General features: G+C 38.6%; 1 protein-coding gene and 1 pseudogene across 1 annotated transcript in view; both read right to left on the bottom strand.

Moving 5' to 3' along the window:
• Positions 1-15,588, bottom strand: part of BTBD8 (BTB (POZ) domain containing 8) — a 59,605-nt gene that overhangs the window by 7,725 nt on the left and 36,292 nt on the right. Inside the window, exons 5-6 of the mRNA XM_011973517.1 lie at positions 3,500-3,589; positions 702-782 (exon numbers count right to left, since the gene is read on the bottom strand). Coding sequence (XP_011828907.1) covers positions 702-782; positions 3,500-3,589 — 171 coding nt within the window. The remainder of the gene's footprint in view (positions 1-701; positions 783-3,499; positions 3,590-15,588) is intronic.
• LOC105534718 lies at positions 6,741-8,008 on the bottom strand (annotated as a pseudogene).

The raw sequence follows: 15,588 nt of genomic DNA, 5'->3' as shown, positions 1-15,588 counted from the left end.
TTTTTCTTTCTTTCTTTTTTTTTTTTTTTTTTTTGAGATGGAGTCTCGTTCTATCACCAGACTGGAATGCAGTGGTGCAATCTTGGCTCACGGCAACCTCCACCTCCCAGGTTCAAGTGATTCTCCTGCCTCAACCTCCCAAGTAGCTGGGACTACAGGTGCATACCATCATGTCCAGCTAATTTTTTTTTTTTTTTTTGTATTTTTAGTAGAGACGAGGTTTCACCATGTTAGCCAGGATGGTCTCGATCTCTTGACCTCAAGATCCGCCCGTCTCAGCCTCCCAAAGTACTGGGATTACAGGTGAGAGCCACCGTGCCCGGCCCCTATATTCTTAAGTGTGTTTTTTCTTTTCTTTTGCTGTTTAGAAAAGATATACTAAAATTCAAAAAGTAGTAAAATAATTTTCAAAGTTTGATAAAAGTTTAATCAATTTATTGATCTATAAACCATAATTTATAGCTTCTTCTAAATTTAAGTCTAATAAAGACTGTTTTCAATCTTATTAATGTGAGTTGATAAGTCACCTTTTCTTCTAAATAAGGTGACCTGCTTATTTTTAGATGTTCTCAAGACATACTGAAGATATAGTAAAATAGATTATAAAAAGCAGTTTCTACTTCATTAACACTTTGCAACACAGCTCAACAAAGTAGAACCTAACTCTTTTATATTTTAAATTATTAAAAAGGAATACATACCCAACATTAGTTTTGTCTGGAATGTCCAGAGTTCCTCCATATATAAAATGCATCATAACATTCAGTTCTACATGGCTTATACTGAAAAATAAAAGAAAACTCAAATCCAGAAATAATTAAGGTTTAATCAATATCAATGATTCAATTTTCCCATAAACTTCCAGCCAAGATAATGTTCTAATCTTCCTTTTACCTGAAGAATACACTCTTCAAATAACATCCATGCAGGTATACCATTAATTTAAACAGAACGACAACAATAGATTTTTATATAAGTTATACAGTGTTATTAGTAGGTTATCAAATCATTATTTATTGAGCATCTTCTACCTTGAACTATATAAAACAGATAAAAGTTGAAGGGGCATCCCTTACCAAATGGCCTTCCCCTAAGATCCCAATCCTATGCCATGTGTTTCTCCTAACGTGCCTACTAGGAACATTAGGGTTCTGTGGGACAAAGATTTACACAGTGGAGAAGAAGAGCAGTCTGAGCTAGCTCAAGAACACATACCAATGGGAAAACTTTTAAATTTCTTCACTGACTGTGGTGGAATGAACTCTGAATTATGAATTGACAAATGTGATTTAAGCTGGGTGCAGTGGCTCACACCTATAATCCCAGTACTTTGGGAGGCCAAGGTGGGAGGATCGCTTGAGATCAAGAGTTTGAGACCGGCCTGGGCAACATGATGAGACCTCATCTCTACTAAAAATTATAAAAACTAGCAAGGTGTAGGAGTACACATCTATAATCCCAGCTACTTAGGAGGCTGAAGCAGGAGGATCACTTGAGGCCCTATATTGACCTCAGATAAAAAGAATTTAATTAGATCATCATTACATAATGTGTTTTTTTTTGTTTTGTGTTTTTTTTTTGAGACGGAGTCTCACTCTGTCGCCCAGGCTGGAGTGCAGTGGCACGATCTCGGCTCACTGCAACCTCTGCCTCCCTGGTTCAAGAGATTCTCCTGTCTCAGCCTCCTGAGTAGCTGGGATTACAGGCATGTGCCATCACGCCCAGCTAGTTTTTGTATTTTTACTAGAGACGTGATTTCAACCATGTTGGTCAGGCTCATCTTGAACTCCCGGCCTCATGATCCCCCCACCCTGGCCTCCCGAAGCGCTGGGATTACAGGTGGGAGCCACTGCGCCTGGCCTACATAATGTATTTTTTAAAAGCGCATATACAGAAATAATAAATGAAAACAAATGAAATGTAGATACAAGTAGGGAAAACAACTCACTTCTCCTGTTGTTACATATCTTTGCTATGTATTGCCCATGCCATGTATTTTCATGTTTTGGATGTTTCTAAGCACATTTATTTCTCAGTTAGGTTGAAGAGTTTAATTTCTCTTTATACACTTAATAAAGACCATCAAACAGCCAAATTGTATATCTAGTATCTAAATGTGTATTTCTGAAGATCTCTTCTCTCAGAGAAGAGCAAAACCTTCTTTGGAAAGGTCTCCAGTATAGTCCTTCTGGTAAGGTCAGTGATTTCCAAGTCTTTATTTATGAACTGCTATTAATTTGATTTTCTAATACCCCTTTCCTAAAAGTGTTATATTAGTATTTAAAAACTTGAATGTAGGCCAGGTGCAGTGGCTCATGCCTGTAATTCCAACACTTTGGGATGCCAAGGCAAGGTGAATTACTTGAGGTCAGGAGTTCAAGGCCAGCCTGGCGAACATGGCAAAACCCCATTTCTGCTAAAACTACAAAAATTAGCCAGGCGTGGTGGTGCATGCCTGTAATCCCAGCTACTCAGGAGGCTGAGGCAGGAAAATCACTTGAACCTGGGATACCAATGGAGGTTGCCATTAGCTGAGATCTCGCCACTTGACTTCAGCCTGGGTGACCGAATGAGACTCCATCTCAAAAAACAAACAAAAAAAAGAAATTGAATGGAAATATTTGCTTTGCATATTAATAGTTTAAACAATTAAGATCCCTTTGAGATAACTGGAGATACTTTAAGTTATATAAAATATATACGTGTGTATACGTGTGTGTGTGTGTATATGTGTGTGTGTGTACATATATATATATTTTTTTTTTTTTGAGACAGGGTTTGGTTCTGTTACCCAGGCTGGAATGCAGTGGTGTGACCATGGCTCACTGCAGCCTTGAACGCCTGAGCCACGACTGTGTCACAGCACTCTAGCCTGGGCGACATAGCTAGATCCCACCTCAAAAAAATAAAAAGAAAAAAAAATTTAGAAAACTACCTGTTATGAACTGAAATGTCTGTGTTCCCTCCAAATTCATATGGTAAAGCCCTAACCCCCAGTGTGGTCATATTTAGAGATGGGGCCTCTAAGAAAGTAATTAAGGTTAAATGAGGTCACATGGGTCCTTGATCTGATAGGATTCGTTTCCTCATAAGAAGTACCATAAGACTGTCTCTCCAAGTGCATGCACCAAGGAAGGGCCACATGAGTGTACAGCAAGAAGGTGGCAGTGCAACCCATAGGCAGAGCCCTCATCAGACACCAAAACTGCTGGCACGTTTATCTTGAACTTTCAGTTTCCAGAACCTTGAGAAAATAAATACCTGTTGTTTAAATCACCCAGTTTGGATATTCTGTCATAGAAGCATAAGCAGATTAACACAATACCTCTATTAATGAATGCTCTCTATTACTTCCTGTTTCAGAAAATGTACTTTGTTGAATTCTACCTGAGAAATATTTCACTGAACATCCAGGGAAATCAGATTCATAAAAAGTGCGTTGTATGAAATACAATTTGCAATCATTTGCAGTCAAATGGCCCTGTAAAAATATGCTTACCCTTGAAGAGTAACGTACTCTTGGGAGCTTTCAGCCCAACAGCCACTCAGCATTGCAGCAAAATAACTAGATCTGGCACTCAAAATGGCCCTAATGGGAAGAGGGGGGAGAAACACAGATAAACATTTACATATTACTCAAAATGTAATTTTTTATGAAAATTTTCATCTTTATGTATTAAAACACAATGATCTATTTGTTTTGTTTGTATTCACGGGCAGGATTACTACATAATAAAACTTATAAGTTTATATTTATACCTAAGGGTTTTGTTTTTTGTTTTAAGAGACAGGGTCTTCCTCTGTCACCCTGGTTGGAGTGCAGTGGCGTGATCATAGCTTACTACCACCCTGAACTCCTAGGCTCAAGTATGATCCTCCTACCTCAGCCTCCCAAGAAGCTAACACTACAGGCATACAGTATCACACTCAACTTGATTTTTAAATTTTTGGTAGAGACAGGGTCTCACTATGTTGTCCAGGCTGGTCTCAAACTCTAGAACTCGAGCAATCCCCCTAGTCCTGAAGTGCTGGGATTTATAACTAAGCATTTTGATTGTTTAAAACACTAATTCCAATGCCCTTGCTATCTTTTTTTTCTTTGAAGGCTCTTTAATTTTTTAAGCTTATAAAAACATAATTTTTATATTTAATTAGTTAAATATAAAAAGGTAGCTAAAGACAAAGTACTGATCAGCAAACCTCATTTAATATGGATTATTTTGGAAATTTAACAATTTTTAACGAGGTGGCCTCCTATCTCATACTAAAGTATAAATCAAATCTCTTTCCCAGATTTATACCTCATACTTAGAAACAATCTGAAACTTTTTCAAATCAATGAAAACAACAACAACAACAACAAAACCTACCATGACCAATTTAAATGACCTGGGAAAGGGTAGGAGAGGTGATCAATAATCAGAGCCAGTTGCACACAGATGGAAAAGCTTGTTGTCACTCCCAAATATATCCCTACATTACATTATATGTAAATCACAATGGAAATAAGTGGCTACATTACAGAACTATGAAATTCTATTTAGAAAATAATAGGCCAGGCACAGTGGCTCACGCCTGTAATCCCAGCACTTTGGGAGGCTAAGGCGGGTGGATCACCCAAGGTCGGGAATTCAAGACCAGCCTGGCCAAAATGATGGGAAACCCCCTCTCTACTTAAAAAAATAATAATAATAATAATGGCCAGGCGCAGTGGCTCATGCCTGTAATCCCAGCACTTTGGGAGGCCGAGGCAGGCAGATCACGAGGTCAGGAGATCGAGACCATCCTGGTTAACATGGTGAAACCCCGTATCTACAAAAAATACAAAAAATTAGCCAGGCGTGGTGGCGGGCGCCTGTAGTCCCAGTTACTCGGGAGACTGAGGCAGGAGAATGGTGTGAACCTGGGAGGCGGAGCTTGCAGTGAGCCAAGATCGCACCACTGCACTCCAGCCTGGGTGACAGAGCCAGACTGCGTCTCAAAAAAACAAACAACAACAACAAAAAATTAGCCAGGTGTGGTGGCGGGTGCCTGTAATCCTAGCTACTCAGGAGGCCGAGGTAGGAGAATTGCTTGAACCCAGGGGGTGGAGGTTGCAGTGAGCCGAGATCACGCCACTGCACTCCAGCCTGGGCAACAAAAGCAAAACTCTGTCTCAAAAAATAATAATAAAAACAAAAAATAAAAATAAACTGTTGGGTATCATTGGAATAATGTAACTCGTAAGGCTAGAAAATACTGAAATACAGTTCAGATTCAAAACATAAGTTCACTTTTTAAAAAGTCTGCTAGAGAAATAAATGCTAGATAGGAAAGTAGGACTTGTAGCAGAATGACCTTTTATACCAATTTGAAAAACACAAACATACCATACCCTACCCCCATCCCACCAGAAATTCTAGTCGAAATAAAAAGGAAGGAACAAATGCTAAAGTAAAAAGTTTTGGTCGGGCATGGTGGCTCACACCTGTAATCCCAACACTTCGGGAGGCCATGGCGGGTGGATCACTTGAAGTCAGCAGTTCATGATTAGCCTGGCCAACATGGTAAAAGCCCGTCTCCATTAAAAATACAAAAATTAGCTGGGCGTGGTGGCTGTGCCTGTAGTCTCAGCTACTCGGGAGAATCACTTGAACCCGGGAGGCCGAGGCTGCAATGAGCAGAGATCACGCCACTGCACTCCAGCCTGGGTGACAGAGCAAGACACTGACTCAAAAAAAAAAAAAAAAAAAAAAAAAGGAAAAAAACTTCCAAAATCTCATATCCCACTGAATTTAGTGGGGAAAAATTCCAGACACTGAACTTTGTCAGCTTGATACCTCTCCCTTTAGCAATATTACCTCCATTTCTGTTATGACTTTTGTTCCAACTGACTCTAGTTGTAGCAAATTCAATCCCTTGGAATCAGCTTGATAAGCATAGGAGATTATACTAGAGTCAACTGAAGGATGTACATTAACCAAAAGCTCTAAATTAACAACCAGGAGTGTAGATCTCAAATTCTGATCCTCAATTCAGCATCTGATCAATACTTGGCACTAGCTGGATAAAGGTCTAATCAGAATTTGCGAGCAGAGGCAGACGTAGTTAAATCATAACCCAATATTTGCAGTCTATGATTTGGTTCCAAACTTAAAAGACAGGTATAGATAGACACATCTAAAAATATTTCAGAATTGGAGGGAAAACATTAATAACAAGATATAAACAAAACCAGGCAAATTAGCTTGGCAAACAAAAATTCTGGTTAAAAAAAGAAACTAAACTGATCATACCCACTGATAATTTAAGAGTGGAAAAATGGGCATTTTTCCACGCTTAAACTAGTTTAATTACAGGCAGATGTACTTCTACTATACTAAGATTTTTCTGTATCCATTTTTCCTAATCCTTAAAGTTTAATGATAAATCACTAATTCTATAAAGAAATACAGCATATATGTCCACAGTCTAAATATGCTTAAAACTGGAAAGTTATGTCAGTTAAAAAAAACAAAAATCTTACACTGTTCCATCATTACTCTATGGTAATTCAACTGATGCTGCGATCTGCCCTCACCCAAAAGCATGGCACTCACTGCTCAGAGGTTGAATACTAACATTGCCCAAAGTGAAGCAGTAACAGCAAAGACTCCACAAAACTCTATTTAATTGTGTATGAGCATTTAATTACTACTCCAAATTAAAAACGGTACAGTAAGAGCAACTTGTAATATACAAACAGACAAGAAGCTGTGATGCTAATGTCCATCTGGCACTGTAAATAGCGAAAATAAAGTGGTCTGCATGAGTGAAGTATGGATTGGGGAGAGGAAAAAAGGGAGGCCCAGGAGGCAGATTTCAGACAATGACACAAAACTGTTGTACTACTAGATGTTTCGTTTGAGGAGGTCTGAGCATGAGCCAAGAGCACATTCAAATCTAGGCTGGTCCAGCTTAATGTACTTCAAGGGGCCATGTACAACCACTGTGGCAACAGGAGGATGATTCATCAGTAATGCAAGTTCACCAAAATAATCAGAAGGCTCCAATCTTCCCACTTCAACAAACTCTTCATTTTCTGACCAACGTTGCAGCATAGCAGCTGGCCCCTCTAGAATAATAAGGAACTCATCTCTCATCCCCTGGTTCTCCCTGCACCACAATCTTCTGCCAGTCTTCAAACTTGACTAGTTCCCATGTATCGGCTACCATAAGATGCTCCCTCTTATCCAGAGACTCTAAAATAGACACTTTACTAAGGAATTCCTCATACATCTTCCACTTTCTCAGTGTGCTTCCCATACAGATTCTTCCATAGCTGTCTCGGTTGATACACTACCATTTCACATTTGCCTTTGCTTTGACAGTGGCTACTCTAGGTGTTCCATAAATCAAAACAAATTCTCCAAAGCTCCCTCCTTCCTCAATACTGGTTGCTCATTCATCATTAACACAGACATCCCTCTCTCCTTGATCAATCACACAGAAGTTATCCCCTTCATCACCTTGCAGAATCACTGTCTCTCCAGTGATAAAGGAGACTGGAAACATGGCATCAAAAATATCACTTCTCTCATTATCATCAAGATGTGAAATCAGCACATTCTTTTCAATGGCTTTGGCTAAAGACATTGCCTTATAATGGCTTTTGGTATAATCTTATAATCTTTCGGTATAATCTTTCTAACATATAATGTGGCATCTTCCTCCATGAAGAATTCAGTGCTGACGGTACCTTGTCACCTCTGATCTTTAACCACTGGGTTGGATGGAGGAGGAGAGATTTCATTCTCCTTAATTCTGTACAAGTGCCTGCTTCCTGCATATTGTGAATTTGTTTTGTCTCCTGCTTCTCCAACCTCTCAAAGTGTTCCCTGAGGAATGCCACTGGTCCCCGGGGTTGAGCAGTGCACAACTGCATAATAGAATCTTTGAGCAGTGCCTGAATGTTGTGCTTCTGGAGGCAGAGCTCACATTCTCAAAGGCTATGCTCCTCCTCTCTGGCAGCAGTGTCACCAGACGCCATGGTTCTCTGTCCCTCTCTGGGTGTCTCAGGTCCCCTCTATTCTTTCTTCTGCTCTTCACTCCCTCTCCACGTGGCTTTCAATGAGCTTCCCTCTTCTCTCCTCTGCTCCTCTGTCCACCCTACTCTCCCTCCAACCTCCCTCAATGCCTCTCAAAGTTTCTTTAATTAACAACAATGGAAACTATGTCCATGACTAAGAGGAATAAATCATTTACAAATGGAGAAACAAAGACCAAAGATGTTACTTTAAATTTTAAGGAAATATCAATAAGAGATTATAATTACTGTTTGTCAATTAAACATTTTAAAAATAAAAAATAGATTCTACAATATCTTAGGAAAGAAAGAAAATAAAAATAAAAAATAGGGACAACTCTACATTTAAAATATTTTTAAATTATAAAAAAAAGAGCTTACAATCCTAAAGGTCCTGAGTTCTAGTTCAAAACTCACCATAATTATGTTCAAGAAAGGATATATCTTAGTTTTGAAAAAATGACAAGAAAGATATTTTCTTTTGAATTACCATTCTATCTTCTCAAATAAAATGCTAATGAATTCGTTCTTTAAAAAGAAATTTAAAAAAATATATAGAGAGACAGAGTCTTACTATGTTGCTTTAGTTGGTCTCAAACATCTGGGCTCCAGTGACCCTCCTGTCCCAGCCTCTCAGAGTGCTGAGATTACAGGTGTTAAACCACTGCACTCACCCTCATTCTTTCTTTTTCTTTTACTAGAGACAGGGTCTCTCGCTCTTTCACCCAGGCTGGAGTGCAGTAGCACAATCATAGCCACTGCAGCCTCAAACTCTTGGCTAGCCTCATCTTTAATCTAAAAGATATTCTACTCTGTGCTCCACACTATTCTAAGTGCTGGGAGTACAGCATTAAATGAGATACAGAAAACAATATTATATTCCAGTGAAAGGTGGAGGACAGGAAGAGAAAGACACTTCTGGAATGGCCTCCCAGGTTATCTCAGATCAACCCTCCTGCTGAAAGCAGCTTAGGAAAGATGGACAAAATATATATATTTAAGAAAAGAAGCAAAAAAAGGAAAGCATGCTTTGAAGGCATCAGAATACTGCCACAGTGATTAGAAAAGTTACACAAGTTTTGAGAGAGAAGACAAAAGAAGCGACCCAAGTATCTGAGGTAACTTTTTCCACTGAGGCAATTGCCAAATCTGAAAGCAAAAGCAACAGCTGGAAGGCTGATAAGCTGAGTATAGCTTCTGGCAATCTTCACACAAATTGGAACTTGGGGCCCATCAAAGAGGAGGGGTTTTAGTAGATAACCCAGGATTTCAGTTGGATCCCGAAGGGCCACATTCTAAACAGAAGAGTGAACAGGAAATAGACAAGCCCGTATTAGACTTGAAAGCCAGTTTTGAATTATCTCGGTCCCTGACTGGAACAAAGTGATCCGCATCTAGTCTGCGAGCCAGACAAAAGCAAAAGGAAATCCTGTCTGCATTAAAATATCACCTTGAGTGTCAAATTATTTCTACAAATTTTCAACAGAATGTTTAGTAGTCACCCAAAGATGATTTAGTGTAATAATGAATAACTAGAACATAAAAGAAAAAATTTCCATTTACACTAGTATCAAAAAGGTCAAATACATAGCAACAAATGTAACAAAAATGTGTTAAGATCTCTACACTAAAAACCATAAAACACTGCTGTGATAAATTTTAAAAGACCTAATGGAGAGTTAAAATACGCTCATGGGTCTGAAACTTGAAACTGTTAATATGTCCATTCTTCCTAAATTAGTTTCTAGATTTAACACAATCCCAATCAAGCATTTTTAGTAGCAATAGATAAGCTGATTCTAAAATGTATATGAAAATGCAAAGGACCCCTAATTGCCAAAGCAAACATCAACAGAAGAATAAAGGTGGAAGACATGATTTCAGGCAACATGCTGTCACTTACTATAAAGTAGCAATAATCAAAATAACATGGTATTGACGTAAGGGTGGACATATAAATCACTGGAACAGAATTGAGAGTCCAAAAATAGATCCACATATATATGGCCAATTGCTTTTCATGAAGGTATTAAGATAATTCAATGGGAGAAAAGACAGTCTTATCATCAAAAGGTACTGGAACAACTGGATGTTTGTAGGAAAAAAATTAAACTTGACACTTGCCTCAAACCATATACAAAAACTTAAATCTAGAATACATAGAGAACTATAATAACACAACCCAACTAAAATATGGGCAAGAACAACAAAAAAATATCAGGTAAAAATCACTTGCTAGAAATAGTTTTACTTCAAAGCTAAAGTTTACGGCTAGTTATAAAAAAATGACATCCCTGGCCAGGCGTGGTGGCTCACGCTTGTAATCCCAACATTTTGGGAGGCCAAGGCAGGTAGATCGCTCGAGGTTGGGAGTTCAAGACCAGCCTGGCCAACATGGCAAAACCCAGTGTCTACTACAAATACAAAAATTAGCTGGACATGGTGGCACACACCTGTAACCCCAGCTACTCAGGAGGCTGAGGCACAAGAATCTCTTGAACCTGAGGGGCACAGGTTTGTAGTGAGCCGAGATAGTGCCACTGCACTCCAGCCTGGGCTACAGAGTGAGACTCTGTCTAAAAAAAAAAAAAAAAAAAAAAAAAAAAAAAAAAAAAAAAAAAAAAAAAAAAGGCCAGGCATGGTGGCTCATGCCTGTAATCCCAGCACTTTGGGAGGCCAAGGCAGGCAGATCATGAGGTCAAGAGATCAAGACCATCCTGGCCAACATGGTGAAATCCCATCTCTACTAAAAATACAAAAATTAGCTGGGCATGGTGGCACAAGCCTGTAGTCCCAGCTACTCAGGAGGGTGAGGCAGGAGAATTGATTGAACCTGGGAGGCGGAGGCTGCAGTGAGCCGAGATTGCACCACTGCATTCCAGCCTGGCGACAGAGCAAGACTCCGTCTCAAAATAAATAAATAAATAAAAATAAATAATAATAATAGCTAAATACTGGAAACAACCAATATTCCATCAACAGGAGAATAAATAAACATATTGTGGTATAGCTATACAATCCAATATTACGCAGCAATAAAAATAGAATGAATCACTGACACATATAATATGCAAGGATGAAGCTCAAAAACATTACACTGAACAAAAGAGGCCAGACACAACAGTATGTCTGAGTCCATTTACATGAAATTCTAGGAAAGGAAGAATATCCTACAGTATAGAGAACATAATAATAAGAAAACAAACAACCTGATTTAAAAGTAGGCAACCAAGAGTAGTACTGTGCGTGTGTAGTCCCAACTACTTGGGAGGCTGAGGCAGGAGGATCCCTTAAGCCCAGGAACTCAAGACCAGCCTGGGTAACATAGCAAGACTCTGTCTCAAAAAAATAAAAAATAAAAAATAAAAAAAAATGGACAAAAGATATAAACAGAAAACTAACCAAAGAGGTATACAGATGGCAAATAAGCACGTGAAAATCATTTGTTGCTTGTGGTTGGGGTAGGGATAGGTACTGAAGGTAAATGGGCACAAGGGAACTTTTTTTACAAAATACAAAATTCACTGTATTTTGCTTATAGTGGAAGTAAAACAGGTTTATACATTAGTCAAAATTCATTGAACTGGACTTTAAGTTGTGTGCATTTGTTTGTGTACGCATTCTAACTCAATATACTTCACTATAAAAAAGAATGAAAACAAAATTTACTTAAGAAAGAAAATAACAGGCCAAGATAACTTCCCTGGTGAATTCTAATAAATATTTAAGGAAGATATAAAAAAATCAATATTACTCAAACTAAAGCATAAAAAAGAGGAAATACTTCACAGTTCATTTTATAAAGTCAACATAACTTTGAGGCCTAAACCTGACAAGGACATTACAAAAAATGAAAATTACAGGCCAATCTGTCTCATGAACATAGATGCAAAATTCCTAAACAAAATATTAGTAAACTGAATTCAGCACGAAATAGAATAAAACATCACAACCAAACTGAAATTATTTCAGGAATGTAAGATTTTTTTTCATTCCAAAGTTAAGCAATATAATTTAGTACATTAAAAAAGAATGGAGAAAAATCATGTGATCAGCAAAATCGATGCAGGAGAGCATTTGACAAAATTCAACACCAATTTAGGATTTTAAAAATTTAGGCAATTTTGGCCAGGTGCAGTGGCTCATACCTGTAATCCCAGCACTCTAGGGGAGGCTGAGGCAAGCAGATCACATGAGGCCAGGAGTTCGAGACCAGCCTGGCCAACGTGGCAAAACCCTGTCTCTACTAAAAATACAAACATTAGCCATGCCTGGTGGTGCATGTCTGTAATCCCAGCTACTTGGGAGGCTGAGGCGTAAGAATCACTTGAACCTGGGAGGTACAGATAGGAGTGAGCTGAGATCGTGCCATGCACTCCAGCCTAGACAACAGAGCGAGACTCTTGTCTCAAAAAAAAAAAAAAAAAAAATTTTAGACAATTTCAATCAAAATCTCAGAAAGCTATTTTGTAAATACTGACAAAGTGATTCCAAAATTTAGTCATGTGCTACATAACAATGTTTGGGTCAAAAAGACCACACACATATGAAGATGGTCCCATAAGATTACAATGAAGCTGAAAAATTCCTGCCACCTAGGGATATCATAGCTGACAGAAGGTCAAGTGCAAAGCATTACTCACATGTTTGTGGAGGTGCTGGTATAAATAAACCTACTGTGCTGCCAGCTGTGTAAAAGTCTAGCATATACAATTATGTATAGTACATACTTGACAATAAACAACTATGTTACTGGCTTATTATTTTATTGTACTATATTTTATATTGTTACTTTAGAGTACTCCTACTTACATATATAAAAAAAAAAGTTAACTGTGAAATAACCTCAGGCAGGTCTTTCAGGAGGTATTCCAGAAGAAGGCATGTCAGGAGATAACAGCTCCATGTGCGTTACTGCCCCTGAAGACCTTCCAGTGGGACATGACGTGGAGGCAGAAGGGATTGATACTGATGATCCTGACTCTGTGTAGGCCTAGGCTAATGTGTTTGCTTCTGTCTCAATTTTTAACAAAAGTTTAAAAACTTAAATATATTTTTTAAACAGAAAAAAGCTAATAGGCCAGGTGCAGTGGCTCACGCCTGTAATCCTAGCACTTTGGGAGGCTGAAGCGAGTGGATCACTTGAGATCAAGAGTTCGAGTTAGAGATGGTGAAACCCCATCTCCACTAAAATACAAAAAAATTAGCCAGGCGTCATGGTGCATGCCTGCAATCCCAGCTACTCGGGAGGCTGAGGCAGGCGAATTGCTTGAACCCAGGAGGTGGAGGTTGCAGCGAGCCAAGATAGTGCCATTGCACTCCAGCCTGGGCAATAGAGCGAGACTCCATCTCAAAAAGAAAAGAAAAGAGCTTATAGAATAAGGATACAAAGTAAAAAAGCCAGATGTGGTGGCTCACACTGCAATCCTAGCACTTTGGGAGGTTGAGGCAGGAGGACTATTTGAGCCCAGGCATGTGAAATCAGCCTGGCCAACGCAGGAAGAACTTGTCTCTACAAAAAATACAAAAATTAGATGGGTGTGGTGGCATGCCCCTGTGGTCCCAGTTACTTAAGAGGCTGAGGTGGGAGGATCACTGGAGCTAGAGAGGTCAAGGCTGCAGTGACCCATGATCACGCCACTGTACTCCAGCCTGGATGACAGAGCAAGACCCTGTCTCAAAGAAAAAAAAGAAAAAAGAAAAAAAGAAAAAAATTTGCACAGCTATACATGTTTGTGATTAAGCTAAGTGTGATTACAAAAGAATAAAAAGTTTCAAAAAATTATAAAGTTTATAAAATGAAAAGTTACAATAAGTCAAGTTTAATTATTGAAGATAGTTTTTTAAAATAAATTTCATGTGTATCCTTAGTATTTATAAAGTCTACAGTAGTGTACAGTAATGAACTGAGCCTTCACATTCACCCACCACTCACTCAATGACTCGCCCAAAGCAACTTCCAGTCCTGCAAGTTCTATTCACGGTAAGCGCCCTATGTAGATAGGTGTATCATTTGTCTTTTATACCAGATATATCTTTTAGTGCCAGAAAGTAAGAAAATGCTCAACACACACACACACAGACACACACACACTGAGGGAATAAAAGGGACATAAGAGCTACCTGAAAGAGCTCCCACAGCTAAAGTTGTAACAAATTGAGCAAAAAAAAAAAAAAAGACAAGCCAAATTAAAAAATAAGTCAAATTATAAGCCAAAGTACAAAATAAGTATCTATGAGTCTACACTGATATATGTAAGTGATTGAATAAATTAATATGTGGAGGAGAAGAGATAAGTTTCTTGTGCAGAAGAATTCCAAATAATTTATGTGGATAATACCCCCGCTTCAAGAGGTAGAACATTACTACCTATCACTTAAATATGGGACACACACAGTGACTTCCTTCCAGAGAGCACAGTCTGGAAATGGGAGGTGACGAGAGGAGTAACTTACAGTGGAGAAACCAGATGAAAACAAGGTCATCATCAAGGTTAACATAAACGGTGATGTCATGTTGATCACATGTACCTTTAATATGATGTAATGAAAATGGCCCTTTATCTTTGTGGTCTTCCTGTCCCAAACCCATAATCCATGTAATTGTGAGAAAAACGTAAGATAAACTCCATTTAAGGGACATTTCTATAAAATACCTGACCAGTACTCCTCAAACTGGAATGTCATCCAAAAAAAAAAAAAAGAAAGAAAGTCTGAAAAACTGTTACAGCCAAGAGGAGCCTAAGGAGACATGACAGCTAAGTGTAATGTGAGATCGGGGATTGATTCCTCAAATAGAAAAGGACACTAGGTAATAACCAAGGAAATCTGAATATACTACATACTTTAGTTAATAACAATGTATTGATATTGACTCAATTGTAACAAACGTACTATAAGATGTTAATAACGAGGAACTAGGTGTGGGGGTATATGAGAATACCATACTCTCTTAATTTGTCTGTAAATCTGGAACTGTTCTAAAAAATAAGACCAACTAAGAAAAAATTAGGATTCTGCTTCTACCCATAAGTATAGGACTTCCCTACCTTCCATTTAATAATTAGAAAATTGAACAAAATATGACCATGAAAAAAGGTGGTACAGGACTCTGATCCCCAAGAGAAGAAAAACAAATGAAGTAAGCTCTACAATCACAATGCTTTCTTCCTAGAAGCAGTTTCTAGTCAAGGCACAGGAAGGACAAATGAGCAGAGCCTTGTGGCTGAGTTGAGGAGACAGATATAGGAGCCCCAAGAAGCTGAGTCAGCTGAAATTTGTGGGGTGCAGTAATATAGAAGAGGGAGTCATGAAGAACTCCAGAAATCAGAGTAGATACTCCCTCCCTTGAGCTTTTGTCTGAATATAATTTGAGCGTGCATAAGGTAAAACTACACAAAGCCAGGCAAAGAATAAAAGCCAGGGAGCTATATGGCTGATAGATATTCAAGTTCCTTCTGGCCAGAATTGAATACTTGGGGCACTAAGGAAAGATCCCAGAAGCCTCAGTAGAAAGGCTTTACAACATTTAGAGCAAAGGCTAT

Source organism: Mandrillus leucophaeus, unplaced genomic scaffold (genome assembly GCF_000951045.1).
Source record: "Mandrillus leucophaeus isolate KB7577 unplaced genomic scaffold, Mleu.le_1.0 Scaffold1001, whole genome shotgun sequence".
In the NCBI taxonomy this organism is placed as follows: domain Eukaryota; kingdom Metazoa; phylum Chordata; class Mammalia; order Primates; family Cercopithecidae; genus Mandrillus; species Mandrillus leucophaeus.
Note: the sequence above shows the minus strand (reverse complement) of the source record. Positions and strands in the feature narration are given on the sequence as shown.